The 18,051-nt window shown below is 38.6% G+C and overlaps 2 protein-coding genes across 2 annotated transcripts in view; one reads left to right on the plus strand and one right to left on the minus strand.

The window, feature by feature from the left end:
• The first annotated feature begins 121 nt into the window (after nt 1-121).
• On the plus strand, nt 122-9,937 carry BCCIP (BRCA2 and CDKN1A interacting protein). Its single transcript, XM_035329414.1, has 7 exons — nt 122-283; nt 1,952-2,026; nt 2,643-2,723; nt 3,893-3,982; nt 4,474-4,661; nt 5,986-6,166; nt 9,430-9,937. Exons 1-7 carry the CDS (start codon nt 155-157, stop codon nt 9,598-9,600), a joined length of 915 nt encoding a protein of 304 aa, XP_035185305.1. The 5' UTR covers nt 122-154; the 3' UTR covers nt 9,601-9,937.
• Nucleotides 9,596-18,051, minus strand: part of DHX32 (DEAH-box helicase 32 (putative)) — a 24,486-nt gene continuing 16,030 nt past the window's right edge. The window contains exons 7-11 of the mRNA XM_035330117.1: nt 14,359-14,550; nt 13,347-13,496; nt 12,173-12,402; nt 11,113-11,294; nt 9,596-10,246 (exon numbers count right to left, since the gene is read on the minus strand). Of these exons, the coding sequence (XP_035186008.1) occupies nt 10,054-10,246; nt 11,113-11,294; nt 12,173-12,402; nt 13,347-13,496; nt 14,359-14,550 (947 nt within the window). The 3' untranslated portion in view covers nt 9,596-10,053. The remainder of the gene's footprint in view (nt 10,247-11,112; nt 11,295-12,172; nt 12,403-13,346; nt 13,497-14,358; nt 14,551-18,051) is intronic.

The following is an 18,051-nucleotide window of genomic DNA, read 5'->3' on the forward strand; positions in this document are numbered from 1 at the left end:
AATCCCTCCCTCCCGAACCGGGCCCCACACCCCCGCCTCCCACCACCACCACCACCCCTTTCCCCGTCCCACCTCACCGGGTCCCGGCCCGGCCCCGGCCCGAGCACCGCCCGCCCGCCGCCTTCCGGCCCCGCAGCGCCTGCGCGGCCCCGCCATGGCCACGCCGCCCAAGCGCCGGGCCCGGGCCCAGGCAGCAGCCCCGGAGCCGGGCTCCGAGTCGGGCTCGGGCTCGGAGTCGGAGTCCTCGGGCGGCTCGGGCTCTGAGGAGGAGCGGGTGGAGGAGGTGAGTGGGGCCGGGGCACCGCGGGGGATGCGGGTAGTGCCTCGCCCCGGCCTTGGTGCGCCTGTAAGCCTTGCCTTTATCCGGGCGTGCTCGGCCGAGGTTTGCGCTTCCAGGTGAGCGATTGTCGTCGCGACTGGCTTGTCGCGACCGAGGCGAGCTGTGGAGCCACGGAAGCGTGTGATGGAGGCAGCAGGACAGCGCTGCGAACACCCCCTGTGCTCGCTGGGACCGCAGCTGCAACGCGCGATGCAGCGACCGGCAGAGGTGGAGCCGCGGCCAGCTGCTTTAAAGGAGTGCCTTCAGCACACGTGTGCTCCAATTTGCGTTAGTTTCTGTGAATTTAAAGAAAAAAGAGCCACGCCAGACGTCAAGATCACATGTTGGTTTCCTCCCTGAGCTCTCTGTTCATGTGGCTGCAGCAGGGGCTTCTTTCTGGGAGGATGGGCCCCAGAGTTCAACGTTGTCACAGGCTTAGGGTGATAAGGCAATTTCTCGTTTTCATAGGACTTAAATTAATCAATAAAAGTATCCATGTGTTTTTTTTTTTCTTTAACTTGGTATATTTCAAAAACAAATATTTCACTAACTTCATTCACTGGGATCTTCCTTTGAGTTAACTTCCTTTTATTTTTTCTTTGATAGGGCCTCAGCTGGGTACCAAATAAATACTTTTTTTTAAACTGTCACAATAGAAAATTAGTATCCGTCATACTAACGTGACAAAAAAGCACATTTACCACTTGCTAGAAACACGTGCCACGTAAAATGGGTATTGACTTAGTTTGACCTTATATATTTCTTAAAATGTAGCTTTCCTACATGTTGCCAGAGCAGTGGTTTATACGGTGGCGTTTGTGGATGAAGTTCCTTGAGCCTGGGAGCGCTGTTTGAGTGGCAGGGGATTTGAGGATGTTTTCTGCGTGTCATGTACCCATGACAGACTATAGAAAAACACATGTGATAGTGTCCTGATTTTCATTTCCCCCATTTCATAATTAGTTGTATACCTGTTTTCTGCATGGTAAATATTAAGGCTGTTCTCCCAGCGGGCTGTCAAGTCCATGACCTTGATTTGGGATTAGAGAGAGTTATGAGTCTTAATGGGTGAAAAAGTAAGGCTCGGTTGTTTAAATCATTCAGGAAGTGGAATGAAACACAACAATTAAATAGCAAAGTCAGTTTGGGTGACGTAGAACAGTGGTTCACAGAAAAAATGAGCAGCAATCCAAACCTGACAAGCAGTACTCGTAGAATACCAGCAGAACGTTTGGTAGTTGCACCGAGTGTGTTCTGCAGAAAAGTTTGTCTTTAGCCAAGGCATTCTACTCCAGTCTTGCAGTTTTAAGAGTTTAAATGGCTGGGTCAAACTTCTTTACACTACGAGTCTATGTGGCCATAGTAAGCATAATTATGGGAACTGGATTGCGGGAACTGCATTACAGGTTTGTTTGCAACACAACTTGTAAGTTAATTTTAAAAAGTTACTTTTACGGGTGTGCTCTGAAGACTACAAAAGAAATGACAAAAAGTGTCAAATTGCTGATGTTACTGAAAGATGGAAATTAGATCAATTTCTTCAAGTTTCTTCAAGTTTGTTATAGTCTAGCTTTGTTTTGATACGGCTTCCTGCAAAGTATGTTTGATTTTCTGCATTTTGCTTCTTTGTAGGAAGTGAATATTGAATTTGAAGCTCATTCAATATCAGACAATGACTACAGTGGGATAAAGAAGTTACTTCAACAGGTACTTTGGTTTCTTGTTAGCTTGGATGATATTTCTGTTAAATAGTAGAGTCACACAGAGCCGTTGGTTCACATTATTTGTATCGGTTCTTAGTTTTACTGTGCTTCAGCTCATGAAGATTAAATACACCCACATTTTACTAAACATGTCTTCTAAACCACAGTTTCTAGAACTTTACCCTGTGACTATAGGCCACAGTGTGTACAATCCTTCCTTCTTCATTGTGTTAGTTGCTGCCTGGAAAACTGTGTTAATCATCCTTTTGGAGAGCTTTTTATTAATTATGGCTCTAAATATGTGTGTTCAGTGTGGCAGCTTCCAGTCTTCTGCTGGCTCTTCTTGTTCTTGTAAATTTAATCTCAGCAACTATTCAGACCGTACCAAACTCAGTACACAAAATGCCAGCTTGTGAAGAGTCAAGGAGCAAGCACTTTAAGAAGCTGCTTTTTGGTCTTTATGGTATCGCATTGTAGGAATAAACAAACCCCACTAAATGGAAGTTAAAGAACACCATTGCATAACAACTTAGAGAAATTTCTGACTTTATTTTCTGCTGAGTGGCCCATGATATAATACCAGGTCTAAAATATCTTAATATTTGTTTCTTATTTTCCAGTTGTTTCTAAAAGCTCCTGTTAACACTGCTGAATTAACGGATATATTAATACAACAGAATCATATTGGAAGTATTATCAAGGTAAGATAGAAATCACTTATGTAAATTAGGCACAATACCTTTTACTTTGAAATGAAATAACACATTTCCAGAAGTGGCTCCCGTCTTTAATGTCATTTGTAATTTGCTTGCTTTCTTGCTTTGAGAATAATTGTTCTATGGGAGGTGAGATTTTCCATGTCTAGTTTCAACCAAACGAGGAATTTGATTTACTCTTTCGATTGCTTTCTTTTCACATACAGAACTCTCTTCCGTTTTCTTAATGAGTTTTGGTGTGCTAGTCATAATACTGAATATCTCTGTTACATCTCAGTAAGAAATGGAACCTTATAATTTCTCTGAATTCTCAGGATATACAGACGTATACACCAAAAATACCCCCCATGCAATTTCTTCTTGTGGTTTCCTCGGTAGTCTGCAGAATTCTTTGGGTGTAGGAAATGACCCTGAAGCAAGCCCTGAATTCCTTTTCCTGTGGCAGTGGAGCACTCTGCAGAGACTCCTGAGTTACTGCTGGCCAAGGAAGCTGTTCAGTACTGTACTGTACGGTGCTCAGGATCTCGTGCTGCTGTTCCTTTCAAACCCAGATAAGCTCTGGCTGCAGGGCACAGTTATGCCATGGTACCTGGTTGCACTGTGTCATTGCTATCCTTTCCCTTCTTTTCTCGTGCCACTAGTTTTTCTGCCCAAGGTTAATATGATCCTTATGTTACAACAGCATGATCCCTTATTCCTTGGCCAAGTTTCTTACTGTGGAGTATTGTCGAGCTTTTTCTTACCTTTCTTACTAAAGCTCTATTCTATGTTCTTTTTTTTTTTTTTTTTTTTTAAGGCTTTGTAGGCTTATTCCCCTGCATTAGAAACTGAAAAAAAAAGTTTTCCTTAAGGTGGTGCTATCCCTTATACCAGTAAGCTGCATATTAAATATGAGCTATCAAATTTTAGTGCCTTTCAAAAGATCCTGCTGTAGAAGATGCATGACCTCGCTCTCTATAGCTGGCTCTAAATACACAGAGCCATTCCATGATGTGGCACTTCGATAACCATAACCAGAATTTGTAGGCTGTGTGTTGGTACAGATTACCTAGATGGTTGTCATCTGCAGAGCATCTTCTAGAAAGAAAAACATTTTTTGCTGCTGAGAGTGGAAATCGAATGTCAATATGAATTGTTTTTTCTTTATTGAATAGCAAGCAGAAGTCCAAGAAGACAGCAGTGACGATGATGACGACGATGAAGTCTTTGGTTTTATAAGCTTCTTAAACTTAACTGAAAGGAAGGTTGGTGTTCCTGATTAACTTCTAGTCATCATAAGTGAGGCTTTGTTCTGCTTTTCTGCCTTGTATAACAAGCCTAGACAGTTGGTTCAGTATTCTGAATTCCTTTTGGATCTAGTCCTGAATAACTTGCTGAAGGTCAAAGCTAAGATTGGAACAGAGAATTAAAATTAGGTGTAACAAGTAGTTCCAGGGCAACTGGACTGTCATCCTCTTGTATTTCTTCACTTTCATCTTTTGCAGATTTCAGATTTTCCTGCTGAATGTACTGATGTAGCTCGTACTTGCATTCTTATCAGTTAAGAACTATTGCTTGCCCTCAGCTTCAGGGTTGGTAAATAATTTCAGAGCTATTGTGCAATGCTTTAGGGACCACTTAAGGAAATTGTTGATAGACCTGTTGAATATTCTCTTGAAGTTCACTTTCAAGATTTTCATGTGTGAATAGTAATTTTATTGTGTGAATGTAAAGAAAATATACATTTTGATTCTAGGGTACACAATGTGCTGAACAAATCAAGGAGCTAATTCTAAGCCGGTGTGAGAAAAATTGTGAACAGCATGTAGTTGAACAACTGGATAAGCTCCTAAAAGATGATACTAAGCCTGTGGGTTTCCTACTAAGCGAAAGATTCATTAATGTACCACCACAGATTGCTTTGCCCATGCACCAGCAGCTTCAGTAAGTTGTTTTTTTTTCTTGATGTGATGTTGAACAGTGCTTTTCCTTCATATCTCTTAAGAAATCTTATTTATATAGAACTGTGTTAAGAAAACTGGTACTATAAGTAAGACATGAACTAAAAAAAAACGATTTTCATCTCAGATGAAATTTCCTCTCTGTGTTTTTTTAATATTTTTTATATCCTCAGGCTTTTCAAACTTTTCAATACATTTAAGGTAGTATCACAGCACATATTTTTAAGTGATTTCCTCTAAAGAAATAGCTATGTGTATATCATAGTTTCTCTTTGTATTGCAGATTATTTTCATATTGATCTAGGAAAATTTAAAAATTGTAAGTTTGCTAATATTGAGCAACTTGGATATTTCTGACTGTGTGTTAACATCTGGCTCTGGAACGGAAGTTTTGGGTTGAGGGACAGTCTTATAAGGTGACTAAGTTCTGGCCCATGAAAACCATATTCAGTATTTTGATTAAGTTTGGATAAATGAGTGAAGCAGGTTAGGAGTTGGTTGATCTCTTCCGAATTCTTCTATTTGCATCATAGATCAAGTAAATAAATCAGCTGTGATACAATGTTACATTGTTTTAATGCCACATTGAGAACCAGGAAATTATGTTGGTTAAGGAACTCTAGTAATTGAACAAAGGTGTGTTTTGTTTTTTTTTCCCCTTTCTGTGAGGTGAGATTAGAAGTCAGATTCAGTTGGCTGCTGTTAACGGATCGTTCAAACAGTAGCATAGACCTTCAAGGAATTACTACTTTGATATGGAAGAAAACACGTAGATAGGGTTAGTCAGTAAGGTTTTTAAATTAAAAAATGAGCTACTTGAGGGCTTGATCTTGAGATATGCTGCTAGGACTGCACTTGTCACAACTCAAATTCAGTTCGGTCTCTTTGTCTTAATGGTTTTGGAGCATTGCAGTGATATTGTGTAACACAAGGGTGGGCAAGAGTATCTTCTGGCTCTTAGAGCTCCTCATGGAAGTGCTAAAGTGATGTATTTCCAGGAGAGCTGCACTTCAAATCCTTTTAAATACTTTCTTTGCCATGAACAATATTCTGGAAAAAAGAGATATGTTGGCAGAGGGAGGTGAAAAGACATCCTTATTTTTATTGATTTAAAGTGCAAATAGTTTGTTAAGTACCAGGAATGCGTATACAATTTTTTTTTTCTGAGGCACCAGTAAAAGACTAGGTTTCAGTACAAATATGCTTTCTACACTAATACATCACAAGTTTTACACTGCTGAAGGTTTAAATTGTGTGTGTAAACATTTATTTTTAAATTGTACCTGTAAACATTAATTTATCTTTAGGAAAGAGTTGACGGAAGCACAGAGAACAAACAAACCGTGTGGAAAGTGTCACTATTACCTTCTTATCAGCAAGACCTTTACAGAAGCCACAAAGAGCAGTTCTAAGAAGAGAGAAGGGAAGAGAAATGAGCAAAAGGAGGAATTAATGTTTGCAAATGCAGAGGAAGAATTCTTTTATGAGGTAACGTATTCGATTTGATGAGTTCAAAATGTTTATTTTTCTTTACAACATCTACAAAAAGGTGTACCACCATGAATTCAAGGGATATTTTTACAAAGATACGGTTACATATTTCTCCAGAATAAACAACACCAGTTTCCTCAGCAACTCTTCATGTCTTTTGTTTTCTAGTCCCTTCACCAGTTTCATTGCTCTTCTCTGAACATGTTCCAGTAACTCATATTCTTCTTGTAGTGAGGGGCCCAAAACTGAACATGGTACTCGAGGAGCGGCCTCTCCAGTGCTGAGTACTGAGGGACAAGTACTGAGGGACAAGCACAGTACTTCCGATGCAGGCCAGGTTGCCGTTGGCCTTCTTGGCTACCTGGGCACGCTGCTGGCTCATGTTCAGCTGGCTGCTGACGAGCACTCATAAGTCCAGACTATTGATTAACCCTCTGCACTGGCATAAGTTCACTAATGTGATTTCTATCAGGTCACAGCATGATGGTGAGAAAGCTGTTGCCTAGGTGTGGCCTGTGGCAGCATTACTACCTGATACCAGTGCTATGAGGAGGATGAAAAAAATGGGAAGGATACCTGCAATAGTCAGAGACTTCAGGGGAAATAGCCAGTGTTATTTTTTGTGTGTCTTGGCCTCAGAGAATTAACTCTATCTCTTTATTTACTTACATAGCAAAGTTGAAGAACCTTAATTTAATGTAATAATTGTAAGACTTGTTGAAATTTTGTGAATGAAACATCCCCATTTTGAGGATGAGTAAATGGTAATGAATCTGGGCATTGCATTTAACAGCGTGTCCCAGGACTTATTAGTGTCCCCTTGCAACAGTTTGATACTCATTTTTAGTTTGGGAATGGTGGAGTTCTTCTCTTTAATCTGAATAACAGCAAATGCAGAAGACTTGCTAAACTGCTAACTAAAGAAAACTGTCTGCGAGCTTTTGAATTGCTGGTTGAGCAGGTTAGCTTTGTCAAAGGGGTTTAAGCTAACATGATCTACATTACAAGTGGTGTTTGAGAGCAGCAGCTCAAACAACAGGTAGTAGCTTACAGGGTGCTCTAACTTAATCGTGTCACAGCTTGAAATACTTAAAAGAATAAAGTTTCCAAAAAAATGCAGAGGAATCTGTTGTTGGACTTTCAATCAGAACCTTCAGTACATGGTTAATACTTAAAAGCACAGATCTCATTTCCTTTTCTTCTAATGTAGTTAGACCAGTGTCAGAAAAACAGCTGTGAGGCTTTGTTTAGATTTAGTAATGCAATTAAATGTATTTCTCTGAGAATTCTTCCCAAGAAACTTAACAGATGCAAAGCTCCGCAGTTCTGTTGTTGGTATTGTGTGCAAAGCTGATGTGTCGATTTCCTTTTGGATGCTTGTTATTTCCAAAGACTGTTCAGAATATGCCCTTTGAAGATCAAAACAAGTAGACATCACTTCCCTTTTCTATTTCTATTATACTCAGAACGAGTATATTAATATTAAGTGTAAAAATACTGAGATGAAAATATTACTTCCAATTTCCCAAGGCAGGCTGCCTACACAATTCTGGTCACAAGCGAAATCAAGAAAGGCAAGGATGCAGGAAATTAAATTAAAAACGTAATTTGAAACGCATAGAAACTTTCGGTGTTTGTTTTTTTTTTTCTAAAGCTTTAAAAATATTATTCCATAACGTTACTGTTTTGTGTAGAGCCCACTGTTTCTTCATTTCTGGCAGTGCCTACAGGATAAAGTCCTTGCACATGCATCATGGTTAATGGCACAAGTTCCGTGTGTAATCATCCATGACGTTCCTCTCGGTAGAGGCTATGATATGGCTATGATTATATTCCTTGGGAAGAAGAAAAATGTAGCTGGGTGCATTCTTTGATAATTATAGGTAGTACCGCTGTAGCCTCTGTGCAGCAACAAGTTTAGGGTTTGCTTTTTGTGTATGTCACAGCAGCTTTACCAACCAAAAATGAACTCTACATAAACATGTCATTAAAAAAATGAAGGGGAGAAGCCTGTGATGCCCATGCGTCCACAGGTGTTATATTCTAAAGACCTATTTTGTGTTTGTTTTTATGTTATGTTGAGAAGCGTTTTAAAGACTAATTGCATGTTTTTATCTAAATTGTAATAATTTTCAACTCAAGTGGGTAGACTCAAACTGAACTTGCTTTTCTTTGTAAGTCTTTCTAGCATTTTTAACAAAATAATTTAACACATTCTGAAGGATATTAGAATCCTTCTAATATTAGAATTCCTTCCTAATCCTTCTAGATTAGTCTCTGAATTTAAGAATATATATGTGCTGAATAAATTAGTGTTGGAGTGCATATCCTCCCCAGTCACACAATGTTAATTAGGTTTCCATAAAATGGTATTAAATGCAGTGAGGCAGATACTTAGAGCTGAATAAAACAGAGAGATGCCTTCTTGCACTTGTCAGTTCCTTGGCTGTGCTTTATTCTGGTCCTTAAAATGTTATTGAGGGAGCAGAAGAAAAACTATTACAAACAGACTTGGAGTTGATTAAAAGTTTAGGGCCTCCATTGCTCAAATTGTTTGTTCTTTAGCAAAGCCACTCAATTAATTTGATGGTTCTTCCAATCTTCCCAAATTCAATTTACAGCCTTGAGGTACAGTTAGTAAATAGCCAAACTACAGGGAGACTGGAACTTAACTTTCCCTGCAAAGGGTGGATGTTAGATTAGTTTTTCTCCTTAGGAGTTCAGTTTATACTTCTTAAACTGGCTCATGTGACTACTAGAAACACTTAGGTAATTTTTTCCTATCCATCAGGCCTTCCACATGTTGCCTGCACCAAACTATCCCTTTTCACACACACTGCCTGCAGTCTCTTACTGTTCCTCTTCTCTGGGTTTTGGCTGATCTGTTAATTCCCAAGATTACACAGCTAGTGGTTTGCTCTTGTTTTAAAACCATGTAAAATGAGTCGCAGTAACCAAATAAAGGGGCATTGATTTTTCCTTTTTGGTTTTTTATTCTGATGCTACCAAAATGTAATGATGGCAGTCATTTTAGAGTTTAATATGAGTTGTAAAATAAGGTGAAAAGCAAATAGTTTAATGCACTTCATAGTCGATTCTGTTGTAGGTTGTTTTGGTGGACTTCCAATAGGGAAGAAAATAACTTTCTTCTTTACAAGCATGTGCATGATAGAATCATTATTTCTACTTTGTTTAGGTGATGTATTATCTTCAGGCTAATCAAAACACTTAATCCTAATGCATTTATTTCTGTTGCTTAGAAAGCTCTTCTGAAGTTCAGCTATTCTGTGCAAGAGGAAAGTGACACCTGTTTGGGCGGCAGATGGTCCTTTGACGATGTACCAATGAAACCTTTGCGGACTGTTATGGTCGTTCCAGCCGATGGAATTAATGCAATTATGGATAAACTCAAAGACTATCTCTCACCATGAACTTTCCTATCAAGTTTTTTTATAAAGCAGCCATGCAAAACTTTATATTTTCAGAAGACTGCTATGGAGTTAACGGTTTTGTACTGCTCAAATGCTTCCTCTGTACACTTAAAAGACAAGTAGTTGGTACAACTAAAAATACCCGTCAAATTAATATTTCAGAATACTGTATCTTACTATACTTTGGTATCATCATTAAACAGTCAATAAAAGTCCAGTGTTACAAAAAAAACCCTGAAGAACTGCTCAAAATGTTTTTAACCAGATCTAAGACATATATTTTGATGTTACAAAACGTCTGCAACTCCTTTTGTTAACAAAAGTGCTTCTATATGTTTTCTTCCGGTAAATACATTTATACCAGAAGTTCAAAATAGTTACATGAGTTGAGATGGGGATGTATAGTGCGTATACTGTTTTATTTATATTGATCTAATATATGATAGTCTAAAATCACTGAATAATACATCTGTGTTCTGTGGGAGCTTGGTGATATTTTTCATTTTCTTTGTTGTCATTGTTAGTTTTCCGTTCCTCCTTCATGGCTGAAACAGGTGACAAGTGATTGATCGCTTCCTGCAGAATATCCTTACTTTCGCTGGGAGGAAGATTGCTAAAATAGTACTGAGGTGTCAGCTTCACGAACCTGTTGAGGAAGTAAGACAAAATAGTATTTTTTTAATTGAATTTTGAAGTGTTTGGATAGCTATTTTCAGGCTTATACAAAAGAGACTGTCAATACGCTGATGCACACAGCTACAAAACTGGTATTTAAACTCAAAGCTGTCTGCAAGATGTAGTAGTGATTTGTGCTGTCAGTAGGCTTGCTGGACTTAATATCCTCTGTCTATGCATCACGTGATTTTGGTTCACTGTGGTTCAGTTCCCAGTACTGCAGATTGCATTAGATAGTAATTTCTCTGGATTTTAACATATTTTTTGTTCAATAAGAGTAGGAGATGGCTTTCTTATAACCATTGGAAATTAAAAAAGAGGACAGTGAAATGGTTTTCTCCAGTACAAAGAGCTTTTTGCAGAGAAGAGGCTGTAGTCTTTTCTTGAATTCATAAACAGTTGGTATGAATACATAAAACATGTCAAGAAAAAGATTTGCTGGAAAATAGCTTTTCAGGAAACAAAGAATTTTCCAGCTAGATTAATCCGTAAGTACACAGCAGTGTTAACTTTTCCTTCATTTTTTTTCCATATATTTTACCTTGTAAGAAGCTTTTGCTTCTTGTAAGGTTTTTTTCAGTGGATGAATTGATAACAGTTACACTGGCAGACAGTGAGGCTCACTCAGTGCCTGAATCAATTATGCAATAAAGGATTTCTCAGCTGAACTAGAAGATAGCTACTTTTATGACAACAAAAAAGGAAAAGACACTAGCTGATTTGTTCTTCAAGCATTGCTCTCAATATGCACAAGCATCCTTACCCTGTTTATGACTTAAGTTTTGTTTTTGTTGTAGAGACCTGAGTGGAGAAGTGGTGTCACCATTGTTAACTTACAGATCGGGGGATATCTCAGAGACGACTCTGATGGAATTGTCTTCCGATACACTGAACTCGTGGAACAAAACCCACTCAGGAATTCTTCTGGTGTTATAATATGATGAGAAAGGATGAAGCTGGGCTACTTGTCTGTGTGCTAACATTAAGTAGTTACCTGAGCCATCTACGTCACGAGCAATCTAAAAGAGCAAAGAGTTATCCATTACTTAATTGAATGTACAAAACACATAGACCAGTGTTTCCCTATTATATTCGATCCAGGCATTAAACTTGTTTTCAGATATTTTCATGGGAGAACATAAACCTATTCCCAAATTTCTATGGGAAAGCTAGGGACTGGGTACTGTAAAATGGGGTTTGCTGTTAAGGAGAATGTTACCTGTGTATTTGAAGGGAAACCATCTGCAACAAATACGGGCAGGCTTATACAGTAAATGTGTGAACTGGGTGGTGGGCTTTGAAGGGTCTATGTATTAGCAGATCTATTCTTAAAAAAACAGAAGACTGTAAAAAACAATGTGTGTGGGGCACTTGAAGTAATAACTTATCTGGAGGAGTCATTCTTGTATTTTTAGGTAGAGCACAGTGATGTACAGGAAAGCATACTTTCAAGTGAAAATAAACCGTTAATCTTTCTATTTATGTGCACAATTAGAGTACCTCATTTGCTTGAGATGAAGAAAGCTGTTTATTTTGTATATCTAAACATTCAACAAGTGTATTCCAGTGTATTTCCACAAAAAACCATATTCAAAAAGGAAATAATACCTGAGAGAACATTACAAGTTAGAGTTTTTTGAGGTGAAAAAGTTCTTTTGAGTGAAAGGCATGTTGACAGTGTTCTTCTTGCAGTGAAGTATGTGGACTTCATGCTGTGATAGCTGAACACCAGGGAGAAGATTGGAATCAGCTAAAGTGTTTGTCTGATATGGTGTAGAAAAAGGGGCTTTTACCCTTTCTGATGATCAAAAGATTTCATTACCGAACTGAAGTTCTCTGAAAGAATTCTACGTAAGTTAACGGCACAGTAAGATAAAACCACGGTATTTTTCCTTACATGCATAAAGTAACCAGATAAGAGAGCTTTCTTAATGTTTAGTACATTTTCTTGTGATCCAAAGTCCGGCTCTGAAATGGGAAGTTCAATACGCTTCATAATCTCTACTAGTTCGGCTCTGATAATTTCTGCCATCCTCAGTGCAGAACAGCTTAGAAAATAATCACGACACCATTTTTCATTACTGTAGTCTGTGGAGGGAAAAACAGTATTTTGGCTTAAAGCACAGTCTTACTGATAGGCACTATTTGCAGAGATACAGCTCTGTAAAATGCTCTTTGACTGGTACAATAGATTAAACACAATTTAGAGCAAGTAGCTGTGTCAGAGCTGTCCAATATTCTGGTATCAAGAGCCATGTGGACAGCTTAGGCTCACTGATCTTGTCTGTAAAGCGACTGGGCAATACTTGATATCTTCACGTAATTTTATCAAATTTTAGCTATTTTTTAATCAAAATATTAGACATTTGGTATGTAAAAGATAATAGCTTCAAATAGAATGACTGGCAACTGTATTTCCTGACTTCCTGGATTCAGCATGGGACACAGAAGTGAAACCATGTTTGTGGAGCTGGTGATCGTCTTATGCTGTTAAAGGACATTTTCTCTTCGACCTCTCCAACATTCAACACCACTGAACGTGAAACAATCCTGCTGTCCTGTATTAGGAAGTGGAACTGGTGTTCAGGCATGTCTCCTGTGAGCAGAGAAGCTTCTTTCACCAGAAGAGTCCCTGAAAGTCCTTTTGTCTGCTGTACAGTCCCCTGGATTTCATTTGGCTTCCTGTAAATATCGTAAAAGACCACCTGGTAAACCTTAACAATTGCTGGGCTGCTGGGAAATCAAGTCCCTCCTCAGCTGGGTTATTTCACGTCTGAAACCTGGGTTATGTGTTCTTACAGCAGGAAGCATCTTTCTGTTTTTGTACAATGTCACAAATGACAATTGTAATAGTGCTGGTGTGTCCTTGCTGGGTGAGTTTTGCTGTCCTAGGTCCCTTCTAATTAGTTAATAAATATTTGTTTGCAAAGGCTGATCCTCTCCCTGCAAATTAGCAATTCTAGAAAGAATTCAGAAAGGGTTCATGAACCGAATACCAACAATGACTTTTCCTTAAAAAATAAAAATTAAAAGAATCGCTGGGTTTATTTGCCTGACATGGGTACACTTACATTGGCTTGCAGAGTTTGCAGCAGCTTCCCTGAAGGCATTGAAGACATTGATAAGAGTGAAGTGATCTCCTGCAGGGTGTGAGAATTTTCGCCAGCAAGTAAGAGCAATCTCTTCTGTTCCAGGAGGCGCGTGTAAGAAGCAATTAGGAGCTTTTAGGAAAAAAAAAAAAATATATATATATATATATAAAAATATATATATATATATTTATTAAGATTTTTTGGTACATGCACAAACAAGGCACTCTAGTCAGTAACTCCACCTGTATTTGTGGTGTGGGTTTTTGTTGTTGTTGTTTTGTTTTGTTTTGTTTCTTTCCCTCAGTTTTCTGTAATCTTCAGTTGCTGAAGAACTGACTCTGTAATAAAGATTTCAATAGCAGCTCTTGCAAAAGGAGGAGGTTTGTGTCACATCCATGAAAAAAGTTCTCCTTTAACAACCTTCCATAAGCTAAATGTTCTGGCTACAGACTTCACAAGTCCAGTGCTCGGGGCCGGCTGGTTTGTGCCACAATGCTACGTAGGAGCAGCGTGATCCACCAGGACCAAATGGCATGAGCACTAAGTTACGTTCATTTTATAAATTATTATATTTGAAGTGGAGAAACAAGATCGCAAAGTAATTATTTGTAGGTCAACAGTTCAATATTGTTTATAATTAGAATTTTCCCCTAATTTACTTCTCTCCACTCTGTAACAAACGTGCATGAATGTAATGAGATAAGAAGGTGCATTTGGAAGGAATGTTCTGTGCATGCTCTGACAAAAGCCTGGAAGCTGACGGGGCATCTGAAGCACAGAATTGGAGTGCTACTTACAAATTTGGTACTTGTCTTTCTTTGCATGCTCAAAATCAGGACTTAAGCAGCCAAAGACACTCATTTACTTGAAAAAGCAGGATGTGAACAATGCAAGTTTGCCTTTGGATTGCCCCTGTGAAGAGACTTTGAAGAAGTCTACGTGGATTTGGCAGGTGGCCCAAGCCATGCAGGAAGACCCGAATTAGGAGTACCTGTTACCATGGCTGCAATGGTGAGCATTTCATCAACGCACTCGAATTCACAGGAAGCCAGAATCGACTTTGACAGTTGTGGGTCCAGGGGAAATTCTGACATAATGATTCCAAATTCAGAAAGGTTGCCGTCGTTATCCAGGGCCGCTAGGTAATCGAGATCTTCCAAAGCCTGCATCAGGCTTTCAGGAGCTAACAAAAGGGAAAAATCATTCAAATTCCTGAGAATGGCTGCATGTAAATGAATGTCTGAATTCTCATTGCAATATTTCTGTTGTGTTTCCTATGTGAAAATGATAGAAGTCCACTTCCATTATCTGATGATGAATAACAAGCAGTAGTAGTAAATGAGATGAACTGAAGGATTAGAACATTCAGGAGGGAATTTAAGGAGGAAAATAAGGGGTAACAACTGTAAGGCTGAAAATAACTGCTGACCCTTATTCTATAAGAACAGTTTTTGTTAAAAGTCAAGACAATGCTGACTACAGTATTAAAAACTAACAGAAATTACTCAAAGAATACTTATTTCTTTTGTGTGTGTACTCTTTAATGATTGGTAGTCAAGTAACAACAGCTCTAAGGATAACCATGAAACCAGGGTCAAGGGAGAAGACAAGAATTTACAGGAGTTGTACATGTCTTACCATTCTTGCAGGTATATGGAGGATTTGCTTTTATTTTATTTTTTTTTCTCTTTACAGAATTTCTCACGATGTCAGAAGAAAAATGGGAACATAGTAAAAGAAAATGTCTCCCTAGCAAATGGCTGTACTTTCTCACTGTTCACACAAAATGAAATGTTCAATTTTGCCTTACTGTAGGTTATAACTTCCTTATAACCTGTATGAGAAGCGAGAGCAGCGAGGCAGAAAAAATGATGAGTGAGTATAGCAAAATAATTAGATAGGCTGAGAGACTATTTGGGGGAGAAAAAGAGAAAAATGTAGCAAATAAATGGGTGAATTTGGGCTGTATAGGGTGAGAAGGGAGCACTTGTATGAGATGGACTTGAACAGAGGCAAACATGAGGGAGATCATGAGCTAGAGCTGAATATTTAAGGTGGAAGTCTGAACGGTGACAGCCGGAGAACAAGGATGAAAGTGATGGTTTTCATATCTTCGAAGTCAGAGGAAGGCAAGTGGAGGTCTGCCAGGAGCGTTCAGCAGGGACATTTGCTTCTGCATACATTGAACACTGAGCTTTCAGGCTAAAGTGCTCTTTTTCTGAAGACTGCTGGAGCATGGACACAATTTAATCAGTTTTGATCAGTGGCATGTCAAGCTTATTCTGTGAGGATGAGAGTACCTCTACAAGTCATAGGTGTGCATTCCTCATACGGAAGGGGGTGAATGCAAACAACAACCCACAAGATTTGAAGACGCAGAAAATGGTTTATATGCACAGACACAAATATCCCCTTTTCATCAGTTATCATTACATCTCATCGGTTACTTCTCAAGAGACAAAGAGATGGTATTTGCAGTAGCTCTTCTGAACCCCTCAGCTGCATGGGAATAAATAGCAAAGGGGCTTGACAAAGGTTCTCCTTTTTCATCAAGTATCCTGCTGAATTTCTCCTTTACTTTTTTCCACTAATTTGTCTTGCTTTTCTGCATCTGAGGCTGTGGAAGACAGAATCTTTTTCAGTAAATCTTGGCCCTGTTACTATTGACTGCTTTCCCCTTACTCCAGTTTAAGAGCTCTTTGATATTTTCTCTCTGTGTTGCGGATAACAAAGCCCAGTCCCTCTGAAGTTTGTGGCAAAAATTGCTTTGCAGCAGGACTTGCCCCTTCCCCAGCCAAGCATGCACTGGAAAACTGATGACCGCACTGCCAATTTTTTCAGATTTCTGTGGGCTGCTGCTAATTTACATATAATTGCCCCCAAAATCTCTAAATTTAAAAAAAAAAAAAAAGTACAAAAAATGTACACAAGCAGGCTGTGTGTTTGCAGTTGTATGTTTGTTAATAGATGACTAGAAATCATTTCTTGCTTTCTTTTGAATCGTGAAGAGTAAAAGCAAAGAAAGCCAGTAAGGAGCTGGTAGGTCACCTTTAGCCATAACACCACCCTCTGGGTGCCTGGCCTTCCTGCTGCAAAGTCTTCATTTGGGGATTTTTCTCCTTTCAACGAACTGTTTGTTTATTATCATCACTCTGCTCTGTAATTAACTGGGTATAATGAATTAAAGAAAAAAGTGAAGTGAGGAGCAAACACCTGTTGTTTTTAATTTTTTTTTTCAGTTAATAATGTATGAAGGGAAAATAATAATTCCCTTTACATTTTTCTCTGCTTTTGCACAACGTCTCCAGAGTGTAAATCTGTTAATGTTAGGATTTAGTCTTAAAGCTGTTTATTTTCAGAGAAATTCTCTCAGGAGTCTATACATTTCTGTCAAAACTCTACAGTTTTAACCTGTTTAATTTAATATTAGAGTGCACATCTGTGATGTGCTTGTACAACACGGTGGGTTCCGCCTAGAGAGAACATTTATTATCAGACATACAAGGTTCAACAGGGTAAGAGGTGAGCCCTTGCAAAAACTGAAGCATCTGAAAAGAAAATACTGAAGACATTTAAGGAAATGAAAAGTAACACCTGATGAAGAATGAGAGTCACTGATAGGAAACAGTTATCAGTGACTGAAAATACAGGGAAATGAGAGTCGTCATTCAGACATCTAGTAATTACTAGGAAATCAAGGAAAACTAATTTCCAGAAATCAACAAAGTAGTTTGTGCCATAAGTTGCAAAATATGTGGTTATATGGCAGTCAATTTCAATTCCCTGATAGCATCAGTAATTTGCATTTTTATGCACTAGAGTTAGTTGCCTCGAGATTTATAAGCACAAATTACTTCCCAATTTTGCTATCAGTGTTCCAAAAAAAAAAAAAAGAAAGTTGACTCCTAGGCTTGTATAGTGTTTGAAAAGACAAGATAGTAAAAGTAGATTAAGCAGGTGAAGGAGTAGTAAGAAAATGAAAATTGGAATAAGGCTTTCATATATTAGTCTGCATTTTGAGGCACAAACTCAATAAGAAGCCATCATAAAGGCAGCAAATGCTCATTTAAGGGTTCTTTCAGATATTCTTATTTTAATATAATGTAATTATATGTATTAATGTAATTTAATGTAATGTATGATAAATAAAATTAGTGTAAATGCTTAAATATGGAAAGCTTTTCTTTAAAGAAGGACCTGCATCGTCTTATAATGATGCAAGCATCATTATTTTTAGGGCCGCTGCTGCCATGGAGGCAAACCGCGGGGCTTGGTGACTCAGCTGCTGTTTTCACAGGAGGAAAGTCAAAAAGAAGCTCTCAAGACACATCCTGTACTTTCAACAAGAAGCTGTCACATCCCTGGAAGTTTGAAAATTATTTCCTTATCCAATATTTTCTTTGCCTTGCCTGTGTTCTTTGGCTACTTAAGGCTGGATCACTCTGGACTTGTTTTGGGGAAGCTGGACCACTTTTATTAATTACACATCCTACTGGTGATGATCACATGTGGGCCTTGTAAAGCAAATGTGTAGCTAAATGTCTTTGATAGCATTGAAATAGTTTATTGAGTGTTTCAAGCTAACTTAAAATGATATTCTTAGTTTCACAGCTTTTTGCAGCTTTGACATGAACGGAGTAAGCTGTTTCTAAAGGTAGCTGCACCTTTAATCTTTTCTGTATCA

This window comes from Oxyura jamaicensis, chromosome 6 (genome assembly GCF_011077185.1).
Source record: "Oxyura jamaicensis isolate SHBP4307 breed ruddy duck chromosome 6, BPBGC_Ojam_1.0, whole genome shotgun sequence".
Taxonomy (NCBI): domain Eukaryota; kingdom Metazoa; phylum Chordata; class Aves; order Anseriformes; family Anatidae; genus Oxyura; species Oxyura jamaicensis.

Coding starts and splice junctions, on each gene's coding strand:
- BCCIP (XM_035329414.1), top strand. CDS start 155: ATGGCCACGCCGCCCAAGCGCCGGGCCCGGGCCCAGGCAGCAGCCCCG. Junction 284..1,951: donor AGGAGGAGCGGGTGGAGGAG/GTGAGTGGGGCC, acceptor GCTTCTTTGTAG/GAAGTGAATATTGAATTTGA. Junction 6,167..9,429: donor AGGAAGAATTCTTTTATGAG/GTAACGTATTCG, acceptor TCTGTTGCTTAG/AAAGCTCTTCTGAAGTTCAG.